This window comes from Chanodichthys erythropterus, chromosome 17, assembly GCF_024489055.1.
Source record: "Chanodichthys erythropterus isolate Z2021 chromosome 17, ASM2448905v1, whole genome shotgun sequence".
Lineage (NCBI taxonomy): Eukaryota > Metazoa > Chordata > Actinopteri > Cypriniformes > Xenocyprididae > Chanodichthys > Chanodichthys erythropterus.
Genome location: NC_090237.1, coordinates 652,377 through 673,575, shown reverse-complemented (window position 1 = coordinate 673,575; position 21,199 = coordinate 652,377). Strand labels below are relative to the sequence as shown.

At 40.3% G+C, this 21,199-nt stretch overlaps 3 protein-coding genes across 18 annotated transcripts; 2 read left to right on the top strand and 1 right to left on the bottom strand.

The window, feature by feature from the left end:
* The first annotated feature begins 766 nt into the window (after positions 1-766).
* LOC137004572 (erythroblast NAD(P)(+)--arginine ADP-ribosyltransferase-like) lies at positions 767-4,041 on the top strand. 2 transcript variants are annotated; one of them, XM_067365017.1, is made up of 3 exons: positions 767-2,031; positions 2,144-2,231; positions 2,311-4,041. In XM_067365017.1, exons 2-3 carry the CDS (start codon positions 2,181-2,183, stop codon positions 3,097-3,099), a joined length of 840 nt encoding a protein of 279 aa, XP_067221118.1. In that variant the 5' UTR covers positions 767-2,031; positions 2,144-2,180; the 3' UTR covers positions 3,100-4,041. The 2 variants fall into 2 exon arrangements, with proteins under 2 accessions (XP_067221118.1, XP_067221117.1); XM_067365016.1 differs by having other exon boundaries at positions 767-2,231.
* Positions 4,042-4,843: 802 nt separating this feature from the next.
* Positions 4,844-8,194, bottom strand: LOC137004571 (ecto-ADP-ribosyltransferase 5-like). 2 transcript variants are annotated; one of them, XR_010892145.1, is made up of 3 exons: positions 6,725-6,775; positions 5,126-6,645; positions 4,844-4,997 (listed from the first exon to the last, which is right to left on the bottom strand). XR_010892145.1 is itself a non-coding variant. In XM_067365015.1 (2 exons), exons 1-2 carry the CDS (start codon positions 6,773-6,775, stop codon positions 5,854-5,856), a joined length of 843 nt encoding a protein of 280 aa, XP_067221116.1. In that variant the 5' UTR covers positions 6,776-8,194; the 3' UTR covers positions 5,659-5,853. The 2 variants fall into 2 exon arrangements, 1 of the variants encoding a protein (XP_067221116.1); XM_067365015.1 differs by lacking the exon at positions 4,844-4,997 and having other exon boundaries at positions 5,659-6,645; positions 6,725-8,194.
* Positions 8,195-9,561: 1,367 nt separating this feature from the next.
* LOC137004573 (GPI-linked NAD(P)(+)--arginine ADP-ribosyltransferase 1-like) lies at positions 9,562-20,582 on the top strand. Of its 14 annotated transcripts, none has more exons than XM_067365028.1 (5): positions 9,965-10,093; positions 11,720-11,815; positions 18,351-18,438; positions 18,668-18,760; positions 18,840-20,582. In XM_067365028.1, exons 4-5 carry the CDS (start codon positions 18,710-18,712, stop codon positions 19,581-19,583), a joined length of 795 nt encoding a protein of 264 aa, XP_067221129.1. In that variant the 5' UTR covers positions 9,965-10,093; positions 11,720-11,815; positions 18,351-18,438; positions 18,668-18,709; the 3' UTR covers positions 19,584-20,582. The 14 variants fall into 14 exon arrangements, with proteins under 14 accessions (XP_067221123.1, XP_067221131.1, XP_067221132.1 ...); XM_067365027.1 differs by having other exon boundaries at positions 18,654-18,760; XM_067365022.1 differs by lacking the exon at positions 9,965-10,093 and adding an exon at positions 9,562-9,766 and having other exon boundaries at positions 18,351-18,760.
* The last annotated feature ends 617 nt before the right edge of the window (positions 20,583-21,199 follow it).

The window sequence follows — 21,199 nt, the reverse complement described above, 5'->3', positions numbered from 1 at the left end:
TCAGTGAGTCCGTTCCAGTCAGTGAGTCCGTTCCAGTCAGTGAGTCTACTCCAGAATCCGCTCCAGTCAGTGAATCCACTCCAGAGCCCGCTCCAGCCAGTGAGCCCGCTCCAGCCAGTGAGCCCGCTCCAGCCAGTGAGCCCGCTCCAGCCAGTGAGCCCGCTCCAGCCAGTGAGCCCGCTCCAGCCAGTGAGCCCGCTCCAGCCAGTGAGCCCGCCCGCTCCAGCCAGTGAGCCCGCCCGCTCCAGCCAGTGAGCCCGCCGGCTCCAGCCAGTGAGCCCGCTCCAGCCAGTGAGCCCGCTCCAGAGCCCGCTCCAGCCAGTGAGTCCACTTTGGGTGAGCCACCGCCACACCCTCATAAGCGGAGGAGAAGGAGGAAAAGGGCTTCCTCCGTCCTACAAGGCCTGGAGACCACTTTGGTGGTTGTTCGTGGGTTACCGAAGCGCCTTGCCCTGCCGGCGCCACCGAAGCGCCTTGCCCTGCCGGCGCCACCGAAGCGCCTTGCCCTGCCGGCGCCACCGAAGCGCCTTGCCCTGCCGGCGCCACCGAAGCGCCTTGCCCTGCCGGCGCCACCGAAGCGCCTTGCCCTGCCGGCGCCACCGAAGCGCCTTGCCCTGCCGGCGCCACCGAAGCGCCTTGCCCTGCCGGCGCCACCGAAGCGCCTTGCCCTGCCGGCGCCACCGAAGCGCCTTGCCCTGCCGGCGCCACCGAAGCGCCTTGCCCTGCCGGCGCCACCGAAGCGCCTTGCCCTGCCGGCGCCACCGAAGCGCCTTGCCCTGCCGGCGCCACCGAAGCGCCTTGCCCTGCCGGCGCCACCGAAGCGCCTTGCCCTGCCGGCGCCACCGAAGCGCCTTGCCCTGCCGGCGCCACCGAAGCGCCTTGCCCTGCCGGCGCCACCGAAGCGCCTTGCCCTGCCGCCTGAGCAGCCCGAGCCTGCTGCCATCACCGAGCTGTCCGCTCTTCCTGATACGACCACGGAGGTCGTCCCCGAGCTGCCCGCTCTCCCTGACATGGCCACAGAGCAACCTTGGTCTGCCCTGCCGCCATCGCCCAGATCTTCTGTACTGCCGCCGTCATCCAAGCCTTCTGCCCTGCTGCCGCCGCCCAGGCCGCCAGCCCCGCCGCCGCCGGCCTGGGCGGCTATTTCTGAGTGTGGATATGGCAGCATTATTCTCATTATTCTCATTATTGCAGTGCATTATGGGATTGAATGAAACTTAGCAAACTGGCAGCTCCAGTAGTGATGGAAAGATTTATCTTGAACTCTGTCATGGAAACTAGCATGTAAAAACCTTAAATAAAAATGTAAAAATCAATTAAAAAAGAATTTGTACCTGTATTATATTATGCTGTACCCACATTGGACCAGCAAATCAGAAAGCAGATTGATGGGAGATTCAGGTGAGACAAGGGAATTAATTCGGCATGATCCTCCCAGTGCATTATGGGTATATTCTTGCTGGCTGTCCTGTCAACTATTGCCCTGTTTAAGGGTAAAGGGACGATTTCACATACAGCCTTTGATTAGCTGGTTCAGGTGTGTTGGATTAGGGTTGGAGATCAATTACATGATCTTTCATGATTGATGATTTCATGATTCAGATTAGTTGCGAAGACCTTTTTTATGAGATAGAGACAGTGAGGACAAGACCAGAATCAACAGGGAGAAGAGTTGGAGGATGGGGCGGGGGATCATTTCATTAATATTTCTTTTGTTTAATTCAGAAAATGTCTTCCAACTGTAATTTTCATAGGGTCAGAGCTGCTCAAAGTTCAACTTAGGCATGTAAAGTTTTTTAGCCAGTGTGAAACCACACATAGACCTTCACAAGTGTTGTGTTGAGATCGACAGTTTAGTTGAGCTGAATGCATCAAGATCACACCTCAGCTGTTATTCCCCAGAAAACACACATTAGCGATATAAAAAGCCACTTCAGCATCCTCATATGTTTGTTTGACGAAGCGTTGTCGTCTGACTGAAAGCAAGTTACTTTCTGATCTTCTGACAAAAACAGACTACAGTATTTTCAGGTAAGTTTGGGGCTAAAGTACAGGGTCAGGGTCATTGTGGAAATCACACACTCCTATGGAAGTGGTATAAATGTAGTATTTGTGAGACGCTGTTGTGTTTCTGGTCTTTCAGCATCTGTTCTTCATCTGAGGGGTTTGACTGAATCAAGATGCTGCTGATCATTGAAGCTCTTCTTCTCATTTCATCTGCTCTAGGACAGGTAAGCTTGTGTTCTAGTGTGAATATTACAGACATGAACACTGATGATGATGTGATCATTATGATTCCTGTCGCTGCAGGATCACAGAGATGCTGGTGAAGAACACAAATTGGACATGGCACCGAATTCTGTTGATGACTATTATTATGGCTGTAGAGAGAACATGGCGAAAAATGTGAAGGAAAAATATCTAAATGAGAAATGTGATAACTCTGAATTTGAAAAAAATCAATTTAAAAAAGCTTGGGATGTAGGTAAAAAAGCTTTGGATCAGAAAATATCAAAACATGATACCTTGAAATGTAACTTCATTGCCATTTATGTGTACACTAACACACCTGACACAGCTGACACAAAAATATATGATAAATTCAATAATGACGCTCGTAATGGAAAACAAAACTACAAAGACGGGACATACAAATGGTATTCACTTCAATTTCTACTAACAGAAGCGATAGAGATTCTGAGGAAAAAACAAAATAGATGCTTTAATACTTTTCGTGGTACAAAACTTACATTTAATGGGTTTGCTTTTCCAACCATTCGTTTCGGCTCGTTTACATCCTCCTCTCTTGATCGTAACATAGCAAAACGTTTTGGAAATAAATCCTGTTTTGAAATCTACACTTGTTTAGGTGCTGATGTGACGGAATATTCTAGGCTTCCTTATGAGAAAGAGGTGCTGATTCCTCCATATGAGAAGTTTAAAGTCATTGCTGTCAGGACAAGAATATATCAGAAAGATCTCTGGTGTGAGACTGTGTTCACTTTGCAAAGCTCTGGAACAAGAAGTGAACTGAACTGTGCTCTGTGCAAGAAAGACCAGAACAACAAAGTACAGTGTTTGCTGAACAAAGTGCTTTGAAATTACATGATATAACCATGTTCATCAGTTCAGGATCTCTGATGTGTTTCTTTGAAAAGCTATAGAAAAATAAGCGATCTGAACTGTGCAGGAGAATCCAACAATGAAAAACTAGTTGCTTTCTGTAACGTGTAACAATTGTAACATTATTTTGTTGTGTGTTAACCTGTAGATACTGTATGTTTCTGTCTTGCTTTATTGAGTCACAACATTATTTTGTCTGATTGCACAATTAGTTTCACATGGTAAACTTCAGAAAATTATAGTGCTTCATTTTTTGTTTCAACTTCTGTCAACCAAATAAATCTCAATAAATCTCTTTGATAAACAAAACATTTTGTGTTTGCGTGTTACAGTGGGAACATAAATCAAAAATTGTGGATTCACAACATTATCTTGTGATGTTGAAGAATTTGAGATGAAAAACTTCCCTTATCTCTAAAACATCACACATAATACATTTAAAAAATATTTAATATATAATTGTTTTTCTTTTAAAGTAAAATGAAAGTAAATTACATATATGTAAAATGACTAACTGTAAAATAACTAAGCATTTTTGTTTTAGTATGTTGTTGTTGAATGAATGTACCCTAAATGTGCAGCGTTGAGGGTCCTTGAGGACCAGCGTTGAGAGACTGGAGAAGCATGCTATTGCATCAGCCAAATGTCTTGAAACTGCAAAATGTGTGTGGTGCATTATTTTTTTTAATGATTATCAATAAAAGATTGTTCAGCTTAGTTTTGTTCTCGTTGTATAAAGTTTGGAATATGGATGTGTGTATTTATACTCTTGAATGCTATCAGTATTTTTATTGCATAATTGATGAAAGGGATTTTTCTGCAGTGTCATGACAAAAACAGGGCTTAATTAAAGGGTTAGATCACCAAAAAATGAAAATTCTGTCAGTAATTACTTACACCCATTTCATCCATAAGACCTTTGTTCATCTTCAGAACATAAATTAAGATATTTTTAATGAAATCTGAGAGCTTTCTGTCCCTCCATGGGGAACAACTCAAGGTCCAGAAAGGTATTAAAGACATCATTAAAGTACTCCATGTGACTCCAGTGGTTTAACCTCAATTTTATGAAGCTATGCAAGTGCTTTGTTTGTACAAAAAAATAAAAACAAACATAATGGACAGCGGCCCTCCGGGAGCAAGGAGGAAGACCTTTGTTTTAAGTGTTTACTTGTTTTACAGGAAATTCATGATCTTATACAACTTTTTTAAAGATTAGTTGCAAGACCTTTTTTTATGAGATAGAGACAGTAAAGATGAAACTGGAATTGACAGAGAAAAGAGTTGGAGGACGGGGCCGGGAATAGTATCATTAATATTTCTTTTGTTTAATTCAGAAAATGTCTTCAGACTGTAACTTTCATAGAGTCAGAGCTGCTCAGAGTTCAACTTAGGCATGCAAAAGCTTTTAGCCAGTGTGAAACCACACATAGACCTTCACAAGAGTTGAGTTATGATGAGATCGACAGTTTAGCTGAGCTGAATGCATCAAGATCACACCTCAGAACACACACACATTATTAGTGTTATAAAAAGCAACTTCATCCTCCTCATCTGTGTGTTTTCTCTTTTCTTGTCATTGATTCTGAACTCCTGAAAGAAAAAAACAAAAACTCATAGTCTGACAAAACAGATAACAGTATATTCAAGTAAGTTTGGGGTTAAAGTACAAGGTCAATGTGCAAATCTACTGTATGCACATATTCTATAATATGATATAAATGTAGTATTTGTGAGCTTCTATTGTGTTTCTGGTCTTCCAGCATCTGTTCTTGACTGGATCATCTGAGGGATTTGACTGAATCAAGATGCTGCTGATCATTGAAGCTCTTCTTCTCATTTCATCTCCTCTAGGACAGGTAAGCTTGTGTGTTCTGAAGTCAAACATAACAAGAACTGCATCATGATGAGCTCAATATTTTAAACATTTTATACATCACAGTCACACTTCAGCTGTTATATCCCACAACATGCATATAATCAGCCATATAAAACAATCTACCTTCCTCTTCCCTTAGTTTCAAACGTCGTTATCATCTGACTAAGTGAATTACTTTTCTGATCCTTTGCTTTCATCATTGAGCTCCTGAAAAAAAAAAAATAAACAGACATCAATATTCACAGGTAATTTTGGGAGTAAAGTATAAGGTTAGTTTAGTGCATATTTGACAGTTTTTCAAATGTATAATTGTTATGTAAGAAGTCAGTGAAGCACACGTATTCATTTGAAGTTAATTGTCATTCTAAATGTTTAATAAAATAAATTTGAGAGAACCTTGCCAAAGTTATGAGAATATTACCTCTAATTCGGGTGTTTTTTATTGTTTTTTGTAGACAATGACCAGCAGGTGGCGCTGTGACCACACTGAACAAGTGCATTCAGAGCTCGCAACCATGGCCTCAAAGTGTACTAATTATTATAGTGTGTGTTACAGTAGTACTTTTCATAACTATTTATGGTTGACATAACTGTCAAGCACCACAGTACATCTTTTAATTAATAAATAGCTTTTATTGATACAATATTTTAGTTTGTTCTTTATCATTAGATCAGAATCAAGTCAAAAGTTAAGCTGTCATATAGTCATGTTACATGTTAGAGCGTGTTGCAACATTTCACAAAAAATATACGTGTTTATATAACAAGATCACTTGGAGTATTACATGCATTTCAAAAACAATAATTGTTTAATAACAATGAGATACATGCAGTTGCTATATGCATGCAAGTTAACTGGTTAGCACTTTGCAAAGTAAAGTTAATGTTAGTAAAACGTTCACAAAAGCAACCCGGTTTCCACCGTCACATACTGCACAGTTCAGATCACTTCTTGTTCCAGTGCTGTTCAACACAAACACAGTCTCACACCAGAGATCACTGTGATTTTCTCTTCTCTTGACGGCAGTGACATTAAACGTCTCATATGGAGGAATCAGCACCTCTTCCTCCTCAGGAAACCTTGAGTATTGAGTGAGATTCGCACCTTCACAAGTTTTGATTTCAAAACAAGAAACATTTCCATAACCTTCTGCTATTGTTCGATCAAGAGTAGAGGATGCAAATGAGCCGAAACGAATCGCTGAGTTCAGAACATCTCTATTAAATTGGACATTTGTTCCTCGATAGGTGGAATAGCATTTGTTTTGTGTTTTATTCAGAATCTGTATCGCGTCTGTTAACAGAAAGTGAAGTGAATGCCACATGAAGGTTTTGTCTGTGTAGTTTTGTTTGCCATTGCGGACGGCATTATTAAAATCAGCGTATACTTTAAAAGCTGAGTTAGTGTACACATAAATGGCAACTGAATTATTCTTCGTCAAGTTGTCTTCTGGAGCCGTGGCATTCTTTTCACCCAATTTCCAAGCTTTTTGATATTCAGGCGAGTAAGACAGTTCCTTCTCTAGATATTTAGTCTTCACCAGATTCGTCATGTCTTTCGTACAGCCTTTATATTGATCATCGACAGAATTCAGTGCCATATCCAGTGGAAATGTCTTTTCTTCACCAGCATCTCTGTGATCCTGCAGCGACAGGAATCATAATGATCACATCATCATCAGTGTTCATGTCTGTAATATTCACACTAGAACACAAGCTTACCTGTCCTAGAGCAGATGAAATGAGAAGAAGAGCTTCAATGATCAGCAGCATCTTGATTCAGTCAAATCCCTCAGGAGTACTGTATGTTTACTATTAGAGTCTTTTACTTTACCTCCAAATTTACCTTGTTATTTTCAGGAGCAATGAGGAGAGATCAGTAAAGGCAGTCGCTCATTACCAAATGGTAATAATTAAGCCAAGGTATGAGGAAGTTGGCTTTTTAAAATTATCCTGTAAGATAAACAGAACCTCAGATACATTGATCTCCTGAGATATGGACAGCACAAACAGCCATTTGTCTCTCTCTCAGACTACAATCTGCATTTAGAAGGATGTTCTGTTACTCCATCCTCGACAGTTAAAGACCTGGTGTTATATTAGACAGCAACTTGTGCTTTGAAAATCATATTTCATATGTTACAAAAACAGCCTTCTTCCACCTCATAAACATTGCTAAGATTCGGAATATGTTATCTGTTTCTGATGCAGAAAAGTTAGTTCATGCTTTCATGACGTCTCGACTAGATTACTGTAATGCATTATTAGCTGCTTCCTCAAACAAGCTACAATTAGTACAAAATGCAGCTGCTGGAGTTCTTACCAGGTCAAGAAAATATGATCATATAACACCATTTTTATCATCTCTACACTATATCTCTATTAAGTTCTGTATCGATTATAAAGTATTGCTAATGACCTATAAGGCTCTAAATGGTTTAGCTCCGATCTTCTATCGCCCTACAATCCTTCACGCTCTTTAAGATCACAAAACTCTGGACTTCTGGTTGTACCTAGGATAGTTAAGTCCACTAAAGGAGGGAGAGCGTTTTCACATTTGGCTCCGAAACTCTGGAATAGCCTTCCTGATAATGTTCGGGGCTCAGACTCGCTCTCCCGTTTAAATCTAGATTAAAGACACATCTCTTTAGCCAAGCGTTCACATAATGCATCTCATATCAGATCAATTGCACATGACTCTCTGTGCTTAATGTTATGAACAGCAGCTACGCTAATTATTCTCTATTTGCTTTTCTGTTTTGCCTCGGGACACCCGCCCTGAGGTGACTAGAGAGGACATCAGCTTCAGTTTGGATCCAGCCTCTTAAGAAGACCTCAGATGACCATCACCTGTGAAGAGACGGCGCCAACTCCTGCGAAGACCTCAGAAGATGCAACATGCACATTCCCAAATTTCTATATATCCTAATTATTGTTGATGTATTTCATTTTTCCAGGAGCTCATTGCTTCTACCTTAAAATTAAATGCTAACAGTGTTTGTAAATTAATTGCACAAATTATTACATTATTTGCTTCTAATATTGGGTCCCACTTTATATTAAGTGGCCTTACTTGCATCAAAAATAAGCACAATGTACTTACTGGGTTCATATTGAATTGCAAAACACATTTGCTGCTATTGAGGTGGATACGGGTAAGGTTAGGGAAAGCTTTGGTGGTATGGGTAGGTTTAAGGGTAGGGGTAAGGTGTAAGGCATGGGTCAACAGTGTAATTATAAATGTAATTACAGAAATTAATTACAGATGTAATTACATGCAGGTGTTTTTAAAATATAAGTACAATGTAAAAACATGTATGTACACAATAAGTGCACTGTATCAAATGATTAATTTAAATGTAAGTACATAGTAGTTAAGGCCACTTAATATGAAGTGGGACCTAATATTGTAATTTTGACATGCATTCTCTGTAAAGCTGCTTTGAAACGATATGTATTGTGAAAAGTGCTATACAAATAAATGTGCATTGAATTGAATTTGTCTCCACACCCCACAGTTGAAGTTGCTGGAAAGCTTTTTTCCATCCTGTCCTTCCTTCACATTTGCTCCTTCTCCCCCACTTCCTTCCCTTTACACATTCTTCCCATCACTCAGTTCACTTAAAAAGATTATATACAATTATAATGTTCTGTCAATGCTAGTGAATTAACAGTCATGTTTGGTATCGTTTGAAATGTCTCAGTGCAACTAGTACAATGGTCTCGTCTACATGGAAGTAAACCAAAGGTATTAAAGGTTTTGAGAGTTTAGAGATACTTTAGCCGCGTTTCCACCGAAATTACCCAGAACAATTGTACCAGGAACTTTTCTCCCAGGAACTTTTTGTCCCCCCCAGAGCTGTTGCCTTCTGCGTTTCCACGCGGTCTAAAGTACCGTGAAGATTAGGCTAATTTGTCCGGTGACGTAGTACTGCGCGCAACTGTTTCTTCCTGTCAGTGACGGACCGTAATCATTCTTGTGCGACAGAAAAAGCAGTATGGAGGAGATTCAAGGAATGCTGCTTTCCTCTCATGGTGTATTGGTTTACTAAAGAAATAATGAACTAAACGGCAGAAAACAGACGAGCACTGATAGTAAAGCGTATACAGAAAGCTCGTAATTCTCGATATAAAATGAGACAACGTGTCTTATCACCAATTGCCGACATCGACCGTGAGATGGCTGGGACGAACGCGCGCCATCGGGCAGAAAGAACAAGATTGGTAAGAAAACAATCAATCAAAATTATCCAGAGTTGTGAAGAATGTTATTATGGAATTTACTGCTGCGTGGAGTTGACCAATCAAATGCGGCGTGAATCCGACCAATCAGCATGTTCAGCGCCTAGTCCCACCCCCGAAAGTTCCTGAACTTTGAAAAAGTACCACCTCGCCATCAGGGACTTTTCTGAGGGGGAAATTTTACCCGGAACTTTTTTTAGTTCCTGGTTCCTGCGGTGGAAACACACCGAGTACCAGCCCAAAGTCCCTAGTTCCTGGGTAAAGTTCCTGCGGTGGAAACGGGGCTTTTGGTTCCAACTGTGGGTGTGCCCCTTTCCCAGGGTCTTTCATCAAAATTACCTCCTGTTCCATAGCAAGGTGCGAACCCCTGAGGTCTCTGACCCTAGTCAATGCAAATTCTGATTGTAAGTTCATGCCCCACATTGGGGGATGTTTTGTTTTGGTCTGAGTATTCAAAGAAATGTTGCAAAAGGCTCGGGGCGACTCTGTATTCAGATGGAGCCCACATTGCTGAGTGTCCAGGTATGCATCTTACTCTATTTCTGAGCATTTGATGTTTTGCATTGATTATCTTTGAACTGATTATGTAACTGGCATGATACATTTACCTGACTAATAAATTGTCACATTTGATTTTATTCTGTCTTACTCTGAAATTATTGATTACCGCAAATCTGCGTCAGGTTAGTAACAGACTAAAGTCCAGTTGAGTGGAGCATAGGGCACACTAACTGTGATTTTAGAGCTCCGACTAACGCTTGGCATTAGTTCAAGTGTACTTAGACTGTAAAGGCTAAAAGGGAATTTCCGTTTAGGACAACAAAATGTTGATCGACCAACCTAAATAGGGTGAGCCTTACCTCTGTTTATTGTAATGTTACTCTATCTAAGTGTACATGGCAAAGCATGGCATAACCAAACCAAAGCTACTATAAGAGAAGTAATATTGGTCGGCTTAACTGTAGTAGTGGTTATGACCTCTGACTAGAGTTAGTGTTACTTTAATTCAAGTGTATACAGTTCTATGGGGACTAAGGAAATACTTTTAGATAGAGCCAGCATGAAAGTGGCCTTCTAAATAGTATAGTCAGTTACCTCTGTCTAGTGACCAAGACTGGCGAGTTTGTGATCGTGGGCCCGCATATTAATGAATGGCCAGTGCGAGGACCCTGTGCGACACTGAGAACCGAATGAACGAGAACAATAGGAGTAAAGAGTTAAATACAATATTCAAATGTCTAGGTGATAAATTATAAACATAAATGGTCAATAATCAATTGGCATTCTAAACTAAATTCAGGGTCATAATAACATGGAGTCAAATAAGAGTTTAATTGGAATTAAACTACCTTGCCACACTAAAAAGACAGAACGCGCAAGAAACCTTCCCCGTCCTGTGGGAAAACCGCCGTTGGGCCTATTTGGCGGGCCTGACAATCCCATAGTGTGTGTGTGTGTGTGAGATCCAGGTAAACCATGTGTTGTGAGGACCAAATAATCCCCACAATGATAGCAATACCAGCCTTCTTTCCTTTTAATTGCACATTTGGGGATTGGGAATGCTAATTGCAAGCAAAATTTTGCCTAAACTCACTTGATAGAAGACTTCAGCTGCTCATTGGTCCATAACCATTGTCTGATTCTCCTTTTCATGAAGGGCCATACGTTTTCAAGATCATTACAGATCTGCTGGCCAGTCAGTCACATCCACATGTTTACCAAACCATGCAGAATGAGACCTGGCATTGTTTCAATCTAATAACCATGGACTTCCCATGAATGATGTCATCTTGATGTCTCTGTACAATCCCAATATATGTCTCCACATCAATAGTACATTCACACATATGTATGTTGTACATGCTGTTTACACTGATGCACCCATATACATGACAGACGTTTGTTTTTGCACTTGATGAAAGTTTGGTCCCTTTTGTCTTGGCCACTGAAAATTTGATGTGTGTTTTCCCATTTCCACTGTCTTTGGAGTATTTAAGTTGAGCTCAGGCCTAGAGAACTCATTGGCCTCTCTGTAAAGAACTGATGTATAGATTTCTCCTTGTGTAAGTTCACCTGATAATTATGGATGGCTTCAAAACAGTTTAACTTGGATTTTCTATAATCTTTTCACTTTTATTATGCCTTTGTCCCAACTTTTTTGGAGTGTGTTGCATCCAACAAAATCAACATTTGTTTATATTTACAAAATACATTTAAATTTGTCAGTGAAAACACTGGAAATTCTTTCTTTGTTCCTTTGTCAAATATACAAATTACAGATTCTTTATTTTATTGCATTTTACAAAATGTCTCAATTGGGGTTGAATGATAATATATGGGTTTCATGTTTTTTTTCCTCAGGTAAATTTGGGAGTAGAGCACAAGGTGATGAACATAGGATAATCTGTGTACATAATCCTATTGGAGTAATGGACTTAGTATTTGTGAAACTCTGTTGTGTTTCTTGTCTTTCAGCATCTGTTCTTCACTGGATCATCTGAGGGATTTGACTGGATCAAGATGCTGCTGATCATTGAAGCTCTTCTTCTCATTTCATCTGCTCTAGGACAGGTAAGCTTTAGCCTGGATGCCAGCCGAATTTAGCCCCGCCCACAACATTTTTAGGGGAAGTTCGGTCTGGACTCGATCCGTAGAGGAGTAATTATGCCTGAACAGAAACTGTTCAGACCAATCACATTGTCAGGGCGATGATTGACAGATTATCACCAGAAACGTAATCGGCCACGTCATCAAAGAGCGCTTGGGTTGAATTAGTTTACAACAATGATGGCTGTTGTTGAAGAACTGAGATGTGTAGATTCCGCCATCGCATCCATTATAGAAGATATCGACAGCGCATTAATTTCAAAAGAGGAACAGAGGACCGCGATCAAGGCATTTGTCGATGGGAAAGATGTCTTTGCCGTCCTTCCTACGGGATTCGGCAAAAGTTTGATTTATCAGCTGGCCCCGATGGTTGCTAAGAAGATGGGGCGCAATGAAAACCCTGTGGTCATTGTGGTTTCTCCTTTGGTTGCACTCATGGAGAACCAAGTGAAAGAAGCAACCGAAATGGACTTAGGTAAAGTTGGTTTTATATTCGCACATTCGGACTTCTGATAAATTCAGACTTTCCAATAAATGTGCAATAAATTAATGTTTGCGAATTTTAAGCAGCGACATGATATTGACAACCAACGATTGTCAACTTACAACATTTTTCACAGTCGATCAAAATAGGCAAGTATTGTTTTAATGGCATATTTACTTGTGAATGTCCACTGAATGTCCAATGTAGTGTGATTAACAAGGCTATTGAATACGGATGTCCGAATGTGCGAATATAAAACCAACTTTACCCAAGTCTGAAATGGCCATCACGGCGATGCAACTCGGCGTGCACGATGAGGTAGACATAACCAGCGGTTATGCCAGCGCTCAACATACGTCACTTACTCTGTAGCTCTGATTGGTTGTAGGTCTATCCAATTGAGGTCTTTCCTGGATCGGTTGAAATACACCCCATAATCAAAGCCCAATGGAGCAGTATCAGACTCATATTCTGACTAGAATTGAGTATGACCACGTCAGGCTAGGTAAGCTTGTGTTCTAGTATGAATATTACAGACATGAACACTGATGATGTGACATGCTAGACAGCTTATTAAACTTTCAAACTTTCAGACAAAGCTTCTAGTTCTACATTTGCACTTCTGCATTCTGAACACAGTGTCATTTACTGGTCAAAACGTGTAAATCATTTACTTAAGTTTTGCTGTAGTTTAAAGTCATTATTCACCTCTTACAGAAAACTCATTAAGGTCATGCACCTTTCTGCATCTTCAAACTTGTTCACACATCCTTTTCAGTTTTACTCTGACAAAGCTTCAACCCTGTTCTCATAAAAACCCTGTTGTAAGTGTTGTAACATATTGTATATGTTATACATATGAGATTATGACGACATCTAGTGGTCATCTGATATAATGACATCCAGAGTCACGTGTGTATGCTTGGTTACTGTGTTAGTTAAATAAAGTTAGGTGATGGCGCAGCAGCTCGTCTTCGTCTGTCTGTCTAAAGAACAGAACATGGTGTCAGAATAAAACTGATATAAACGCAGAAAAAGAGGATGGCACAGTTGCAGCCACCACCGCCGTTGATTCTGCAGGGTAACCTCGCGGAAAATTGGAAGAACTGGATACAGAGGTTCGAACTTTTCTCGCTAGCTAGCGGAGTAGCAGAGAAGTCTGAGACGGCGCAGTGTGCTACATTTCTGCACGTGGCGGGGAAGAGGCCATAAAAGTATGTAATACATTTGAGTTCTCAGAAGAGGAGAGAAATAAAATACAAGTACTAAAAGACAAGTTTAAATATTACTGTGAGCCTCGGAAAAACCTACTGTACATCAGACACGTGTTTTTCACGAGATCGCAAGGGCCTGCAGAAACAATCGACATGTACAACACTGATCTGAAAAGCAAAGCAAAGGACTGTGAGTTTGGTGATCTGCACGATTCATTAATTCGTGGTAGGATTGTATGTGGCATAAGAGAGGATCAACTAAAAGGCAGACTTCTAAGAGAAACGGATCTCACATTGGAAAAGGACATTTGCAGGGCCAGCGAGATCACGTCGAGTCAGATGAAAGCACTCAATGATGAAGTAAATGTACACAAAGTTGAATCCATGAAGCCAAAGAAAAGAGACACCAAATCAGAGCAGAAGTCAGTAGTGAGAAAGGAATGCAGCAGATGCGGCAACAAGCACGAGTACAGGAAATGCCCAGCCTACGGGAAAACATGTAAGTCTTGTCAGAAGAAAAATCATTTTGCAAAGATGTGTAATACCAAAGACCTGCAGAGTCAGAGTAAAAGAATGCACGTGATTGATAACATGTTTATTGGTACAATGGAAAAAGAAAGAAATGTAATGTCCATCAACCCAAGTAAGGAGGATGAACAATGGGACGAGACAATCCAGATAAACAAGAATGATGTAAAAGTGACACTGGATACAGGAGCTGAATGTAATGTCATGTCAGAAAGAGTGTACAAGTTGCTAAACATAGCAAGGAGACTGCAGAGGTCAAGCTGCAAACTTGTTACACATTCTGGACACAAGATGGCGCCATAAGGCAGGAAAGCACTGAATTGTGTGTACAAAGGACAGAAATACAAAATCCTGTTTGAAATAATGAAGCATGATGTACCTGCCATTCTAGGACGATCTGCATGTCAAAACATGGGCATGATTAAAAGACTGTATGAAATTGAAAAGAGCAGTGACATTCTCAAGGATTTTGATGATCTATTTGAAGGATTAGGCTGTTTACCAGGAGAACACCACATACAAATTGATCCAAATATCAAACCAGTTGTGCATGTGCCAAGAAGGATACCTGTAGCTCTGCGAGAGAAAGTGGTGGAAGAACTCCAAAGAATGGAGCAGATGGGGGTCATCGCAAAGCAAACTGAGCCAACTGAATGGGTAACAGCATGGGAACTGTAGTTACATCGAAGAAAATGCGCATTTGTATGGATCCTAAAGATCTCAATCTGGCAATAAAAAGAGAGCATTATCCAATGCTGACAGTAGAAGATGTGGTCTCAAGAATGCCGAAGGCAAAGTACTTTTCTGTGCAAATCAAGGGTTTTGGCAGATAAAGCTGGATCATGAAAGTTCAAAGCTTTGCACAATGAACACGCCAATTGGGCGATACCGTTTTCTTAGGTTACCTTTCGGTATATCCTCAGCGTCAGAAGTCTTTCAGAGATCCATTGCACAGATGATAGAAGGACTGGAAGGTGTGGTAAATATCATCAATGACTTGCTGGTGTGGGGAGACTCCATTCAAGAGCATGATGAAAGGCTAATAAAGCTGCTGGAATGTGCAAGTGCACCTTTGAGGAAATTGCTGGAGAAAGAGACAGAGTGGCACGGGGAGGAAGCTCAACAGCAAAATTTTGAAAAACTGAAATATTTGGTTACTCAAAGTCCTACTTTGAAATTCTTTGATGTGAGCAAACCGGTCACATTGATTCCAGTTCAGAAAAAATAGGAGCTGTGATTCTGCAAGAAGGAAGGCCGGTGGCTTATGGCTCGAGAGCTCTGAACGACTGTCAGCGTAGATATGCACAAATTGAAAAGGAGTTGTTAGCCATAGTTTATGGATGTGAGAAATTTCACCAGTATGTGTACGGAAAGGAAATCATGATTGAAAGTGATCACAAGCCATTAGAGAGTATATTTAAGAAGCCGCTGCATCAGGCTCCTATGAGATTACAAAGAATGCTTCTGCGACTACAGAGATACAATCTGAAGCTGATGTACAAACCTGGTAAGGAACTATACACAGCAGATGCTCTAAGTCGTGCTTATCTACACGAACAGAAGGAAAATCTGGATTACGTCACAACTTCCTATTTCAGAACAGAAACTGGATGCTTTCAAAAAAGCAACAGCAGAGGATGCAGAGATGCAAATGTTAAGAAAGGCAGTGCTGACTGGATGGGCGAAAGAACGATCTATGATGCCACGATCAATACAGCAATACTGGACATTTCGAGAGGAAATCAGTTATGAAGATGGTCTGTTATTTAAAGCAAATAAGCTCATTGTTACAAATCAGCTAAGACAGGAGATGATCAACAAAATACATGAGTCACACCTGGGAATTGTCAAATGCAAGGCAAGAGGCAGAGACATTTTGTACTGGCCAGGTATGTCGACACAAATTGAGGATGCAGTATCCAGATGTGCTACCTGCAATGAAAACAGGAACAACAATCAAAAAGAGCCATTGTTCAAGTGCCAGGACGACCTTGGGAAAAAATTGGTACAGACATTTTTTACCATGATGGTTCAGCATTTCTGTTATGTGTGGACTACTTTTCAAAGTACATTGAGGTAAAGCTACTCAGAGACATGACAAGCTGTGGAGTCATCAGAGAAATGAAATCCATCTTTGCAAGACATGGAATTGCAGATATAGTAGTATCTGACGATGGACCTCAGTATGCAAGTTTTCCAGAGGAATGGGGATTCAAGCATGTGACTTCCAGTCCTGGTTATGCACAGTCTAATGGACAAGCTGAGAGAGCAGTGCAAACAGAGAAAAACGCAGAGTAGTCACTGTGATCCGTACATAGCAAACTGGAGTACCGTAACACGCCAATGGAAGGGATAGGATTATCACCTGCACAATCACCTGTACTGATGGGGAGACGTCTCAGGACGAAGCTACCAACATCATCTGCATTGCTTACCACGGAGACAATGTCGCAAGTGCACAAGCAACTTAAGCAGAGACAGAAGAAACAGAAGCAGTACTACGACAGGATGGCTAAATACTTACCTGATCTGCAACCTGGAGAAGGAATAAGGATGCAAAAGGGAGATTCATGGAAGCCAGCTGTTGTTCTGGAAAAGCATGAACAGCCACGTTCTTTCATAGTAAAGACTCCTGATGGAAAGCTGTTCAGACGAAATCGTAGACATTTAAGGAAAATAAAAGAAACAGACTCTTCAACATTTGAGAAAAGCGTTGACATGGATACTGATAGTCGACAGTCGGTTGATGCATCACAGAGCAATGCACTTGACAATAAGAAATGGTAATAAAAGTGTAGAGAAAGAGCAAGCTTACCGTACAAGGTCTGGAAGAATTGTAAAAATACCTGAAAAATACAAAGACTGAGAGTTAATACAATATATGTGCATTGTTGGATGTGTAATAAGTTGAAATGCAATAGAGTATAAATGCATTTGTGAAAATGTGTTGAATAATAATTTTGTAGTTATGCTGAAAGTTTGGTAAATCAAACTCAAATATTGTGTTTAGAAGTTTGTGCAGAAGTTCTATGCATCAGTATAAAGGAACATACTTAAGAAGGGGGATGTAACATATTGTGTATGTTATACATATATGAGGTTATGATATAGTGTGGATGCTTGGTTACTGTGGTAGTTAAATAAAGTTAGGTGATGGCGCAGCAGCTCGTCTTCATCTCTGTCTAAAGAACAGAACAAGTGTCATTGCCACAATGCACAGAGAAAACCACAAAGGTTCGAACAGGAGGGCTTACACAAGCAGATGTCTTGTTAGTACTTGGCAGAGAATCCGACTGAGGCAGGAACTGTGATTGCGGAGAGGGGGCGGGGCACAGCAGCTCATTTGCATTTAAAGACACAGGCATGAAAACAGCCTGTTCTTGACTGTAGTCAGAAATGGGCATTTACAACATGGATTTATAAATGATCTGTGAGGAATTTCAAGCTGAAACTTCAAAGACACATTCTGGGGACACCTGAGATTTAAATTGCATCTTGTAAAAAACAGCATTATAGGTGCCCTTTTAATGTCTTAAAGAAAATCCAGAGCTTCTCACTCATATTTTCGACATTTTTTGCGAAGTGTTCATGTGCATTTAACTTGTAAATACAATCTTTGTGTCATGACTCGAATGCACCAGTGGCAACCTTGTTCCTCACAGCTCGCTCTCTTACTCTTTCCAAAGCATTATGCAAAATGTATTTTCATGCGTGTTGTGATCTCAAAAATTCTGGCCAGTTGATAATACCTAAGAATATCAAAATAAACCACAGGCGGTCGATCCTTCTCCTATTTGACACCTAAACAGTGGAACAACCTTCCTAGCATTGTTCGGGAAGCAGACACACTCTGTCAGTTTAAATCTAGACTTAAAACACATCTCTTTAACCTGGCATACACATAACACATTATCAACTTTTTAAATTCAAATCAGTTAAATGATTGTTAGGCTGCATATTATAAGCTAGGTCAGCCGGAACCGGGAACACTTCCTATAACACCAGATGTACTCGTTACAAGAATAGCATCTGCACTAATATTAGTCTCTCTGGTTATCCCGAGTTTAAATTAGTCAGCTGGACATGGGCCAAATCCAGATCAGATGTAGACCTGCGCCCAGACGTGACCACAATATATCCCTGAAATGTCAGCAGAGATCGTGTCAACTAGGCAGCTGTGTTGGGAAGGTTACTTTGGAACTGATGCGTAAATTATTATTTAGTGTCGCCCAAAATAAGATTAAACTGATTGATGAGTTTGTGTCTCCTGCAGGAATCTGGAGAAAATCATGAACATTTCCATGATCAGAATCTGCTCATCATGGTCTCGCACCTGTTTTCTGCTGGCACTGACATGACAGGTTTGTTTTTTGTCAAACCACACATTAACCAGTGTTGCATTAGCAGAACAGTTCAGAGGAGCTGATGCATCGTGACCACACTTCAGCGATCTCAACACACAAGCAAAGACATTTCAGTGATATAATAACCCACCTTCCTCATTCTGTTTGTCTGAAGAGTTGCTGTCGTCTGTCTGAGCGAATGATTTTTCTGGTCTTCTCCTCTCTCCATTGAGCTCCTGAAAAACAGACAATATTCTCAGGAAATTTTGGTGGATTTGACTGAATCAAGATGCTGCTGATCATTGAAGCTCTTCTTCTCATTTCATCTGCTCTAGGACAGGTAAGCTTGTGTTCTAGTGTGAATATTACAGACATGAACACTGATGATGATGTGATCATTATGATTCCTGTCGCTGCAGGATCACAGAGATGCTGGTGAAGAAAAGACATTTCCACTGGATATGGCACCGAATTCTGTTGATGATCAATATAAAGGCTGTACGAAAGACATGACGAATCTGGTGAAGACTAAATATCTACAGAAGGAAACATCTGACTCGAAATCTAAATTTTCAATTGCTTGGAAACGTGCTGTAAACAAAAACAAAAACAAGACACCAAGAGACGGCTTGACTACTAATCATTTAAATGCCATTTATGTGTACACAAACCCAGATTTTGAGATATATAAGAATTTTAATAATGCTGTTCAGAAAGATAAGAAACAATACAAAAAGGAAAAATACGAATGGTATTCACTTCACTTTTTGTTAACAGACGCAATACAGATTCTGAAGAGAACACAAAATAAATGTTTTCTAACTTTTCGTGGTACAAATATTACATTTAAAAAGAATGTTCAAAATAAAAAGGTTCGTTTTGGGTTATTTGCATCCTCCTCTCTTGATCGTAAAGTAGCAGAAACTTTTGGAAGTAAATCTTGTTTTGAAATCCGCACTTGTGAAGGTGCTGAACTGACAAAATATTCTAAGCATTCTAAGGAGAAAGAGGTGCTGATTCCTCCTTATGAGACGTTTAAAGTCACTGCCGTCAAGAAAAATCTCTGGTGTGAGACTGTGTTTGTGTTGAACAGCACTGGAATAAGAAATGATCTGAACTGTGCTCTGTTCAAGAAAGCAAATGAGACCATAACAAAGTTCTAAGGCTGTTATTAAAAGTACTGAAAGTGTTTTTGATATTATCATGTGCATCAGTTCCAACATTTTTTCTCTTGCTTTAGTTTATGCTTTGTCAGAAAACATTTTGTTTTTAATTTCAACATAATGTAATAGTTATTTTTACATGACGCAATTTAATGGCCTTCAAGTGATTTTATATTTTTCTCCAATTCATGTCTTCATTTATACTTTGCATGAACAATTTTAGTGCTTGCCATCTATCTAACTGCCAGTTATAGCATATTAACTGCTAAAAGAGTGCAATGCAGCTTGCCGCAATAATCAACAGAAAATTGAGAATTTATTTCAAATAAAATTAATTTTTAAATATAAACTTTTCTTAAATATTTTGCATCCTAGTCATGTTGCAGACTGAGAAGTTCTCTGATGGAGTTTTTATGTTTTTTTATGGTAAAGAAGCAGCTTGTGGTTTTGTTGTGTTTGGCTTTACTAACACCATGACGCTTTATGAAATGAGCAAAACCTGCACAGTGAAGTCTCTTCTTAAGTGTTCGTCCCATTAGATTCAGTAAAAATGTTGTTGCTAGCTAGCAGTTCAATGAAAAAGATTTATTTCGGTAGTAATAACTGATAAATTAATTTGAACTGGATAAGCTTGTAACATATACACAAGAATATTAATTTTTTTAAGCAGAGGAACTCAGAGTTTGCCCTGCATGAAACCACAGGCCTTCACAATTGTTGCATTATTAGATGAGACTGTCACAGTCTGTTTAGTTTCAGTTTCTGTCCATAAGGACTTCAGTTTGTTTTCATTTGTCACATGTTCCTTTGTTCAGTTTCCAGCCATCATTATCTACCGTCATCATTAGTTCATTTGTATCACCCGTGTCCCATTAATTACCCTTGTTATGTTTGCTATTTAGTTCCTCCTGTTCACTCAGTCTTGGTCCTTTCACTGTCCTATGATGGTGTGTTGCACCTGACCGCCTGTCTTCCTGTGGATTGTTTATTAAACCAGTATTTCAGACTTACTCTCTTCCTCTGTGTTTCCCTTCCTGCAACCCAGTGTGACAGAGACTGATGCATCATGATTTAATCAGCTCTATATTGATCTCACAGTGGCTGAAATAAGTTTCTAAATGTGAAAATGTTACTCTGTGGTACGTACCACAAATCTGAAAGTTTGAATCTGAAAAAAAGAGGTTTATGTGATATAAAACAGTTTAATGTTGTTATATGTAATATGTCCCTTATCCATTAGGTGGCGACCAAGTGCTTGCTAAGAGTTGAGTGGCAGTTTTAAAACTAATGGAAGCAACACAAGTCTGCTAGTGTGTTCATGGTGTGTTCCACCAAAGCTCTGTTGTTACTAAAGCGCACACGTTAAAGACTAATATCGATTTATTGAAACATCAGATGGTGTCAGAAGTGGAGCGCCGTTAACACCATGGCAAAGTTTCAGCCCCCCGGACAGTTTTGATTTTGGTCACCCTGAACGATGGCCTGAACGGTGTCAGATATTTCGCCGTTACAGGATAGCCACCAAACTGGACAAAGAAGAGGCTGAAGTTCAGGTCTGTACGCTGCTTTATTCGATGGGAAAAGAAGCTGAACATGTGTATCAGACATTTACATTC

Bases quoted from the DNA above. Each gene is read 5' to 3' on its own strand.
- LOC137004571 (XM_067365015.1), bottom strand. From the start codon at position 6,775: ATGCTGCTGATCATTGAAGCTCTTCTTCTCATTTCATCTGCTCTAGGA. The intron at 6,646-6,724 runs GTAAGCTTGTGT...CTGTCGCTGCAG, and splicing joins TTTCATCTGCTCTAGGACAG to GATCACAGAGATGCTGGTGA.
- LOC137004573 (XM_067365022.1), top strand. From the start codon at position 18,710: ATGCTGCTGATCATTGAAGCTCTTCTTCTCATTTCATCTGCTCTAGGA. The intron at 18,761-18,839 runs GTAAGCTTGTGT...CTGTCGCTGCAG, and splicing joins TTTCATCTGCTCTAGGACAG to GATCACAGAGATGCTGGTGA.
- LOC137004572 (XM_067365017.1), top strand. From the start codon at position 2,181: ATGCTGCTGATCATTGAAGCTCTTCTTCTCATTTCATCTGCTCTAGGA. The intron at 2,232-2,310 runs GTAAGCTTGTGT...CTGTCGCTGCAG, and splicing joins TTTCATCTGCTCTAGGACAG to GATCACAGAGATGCTGGTGA.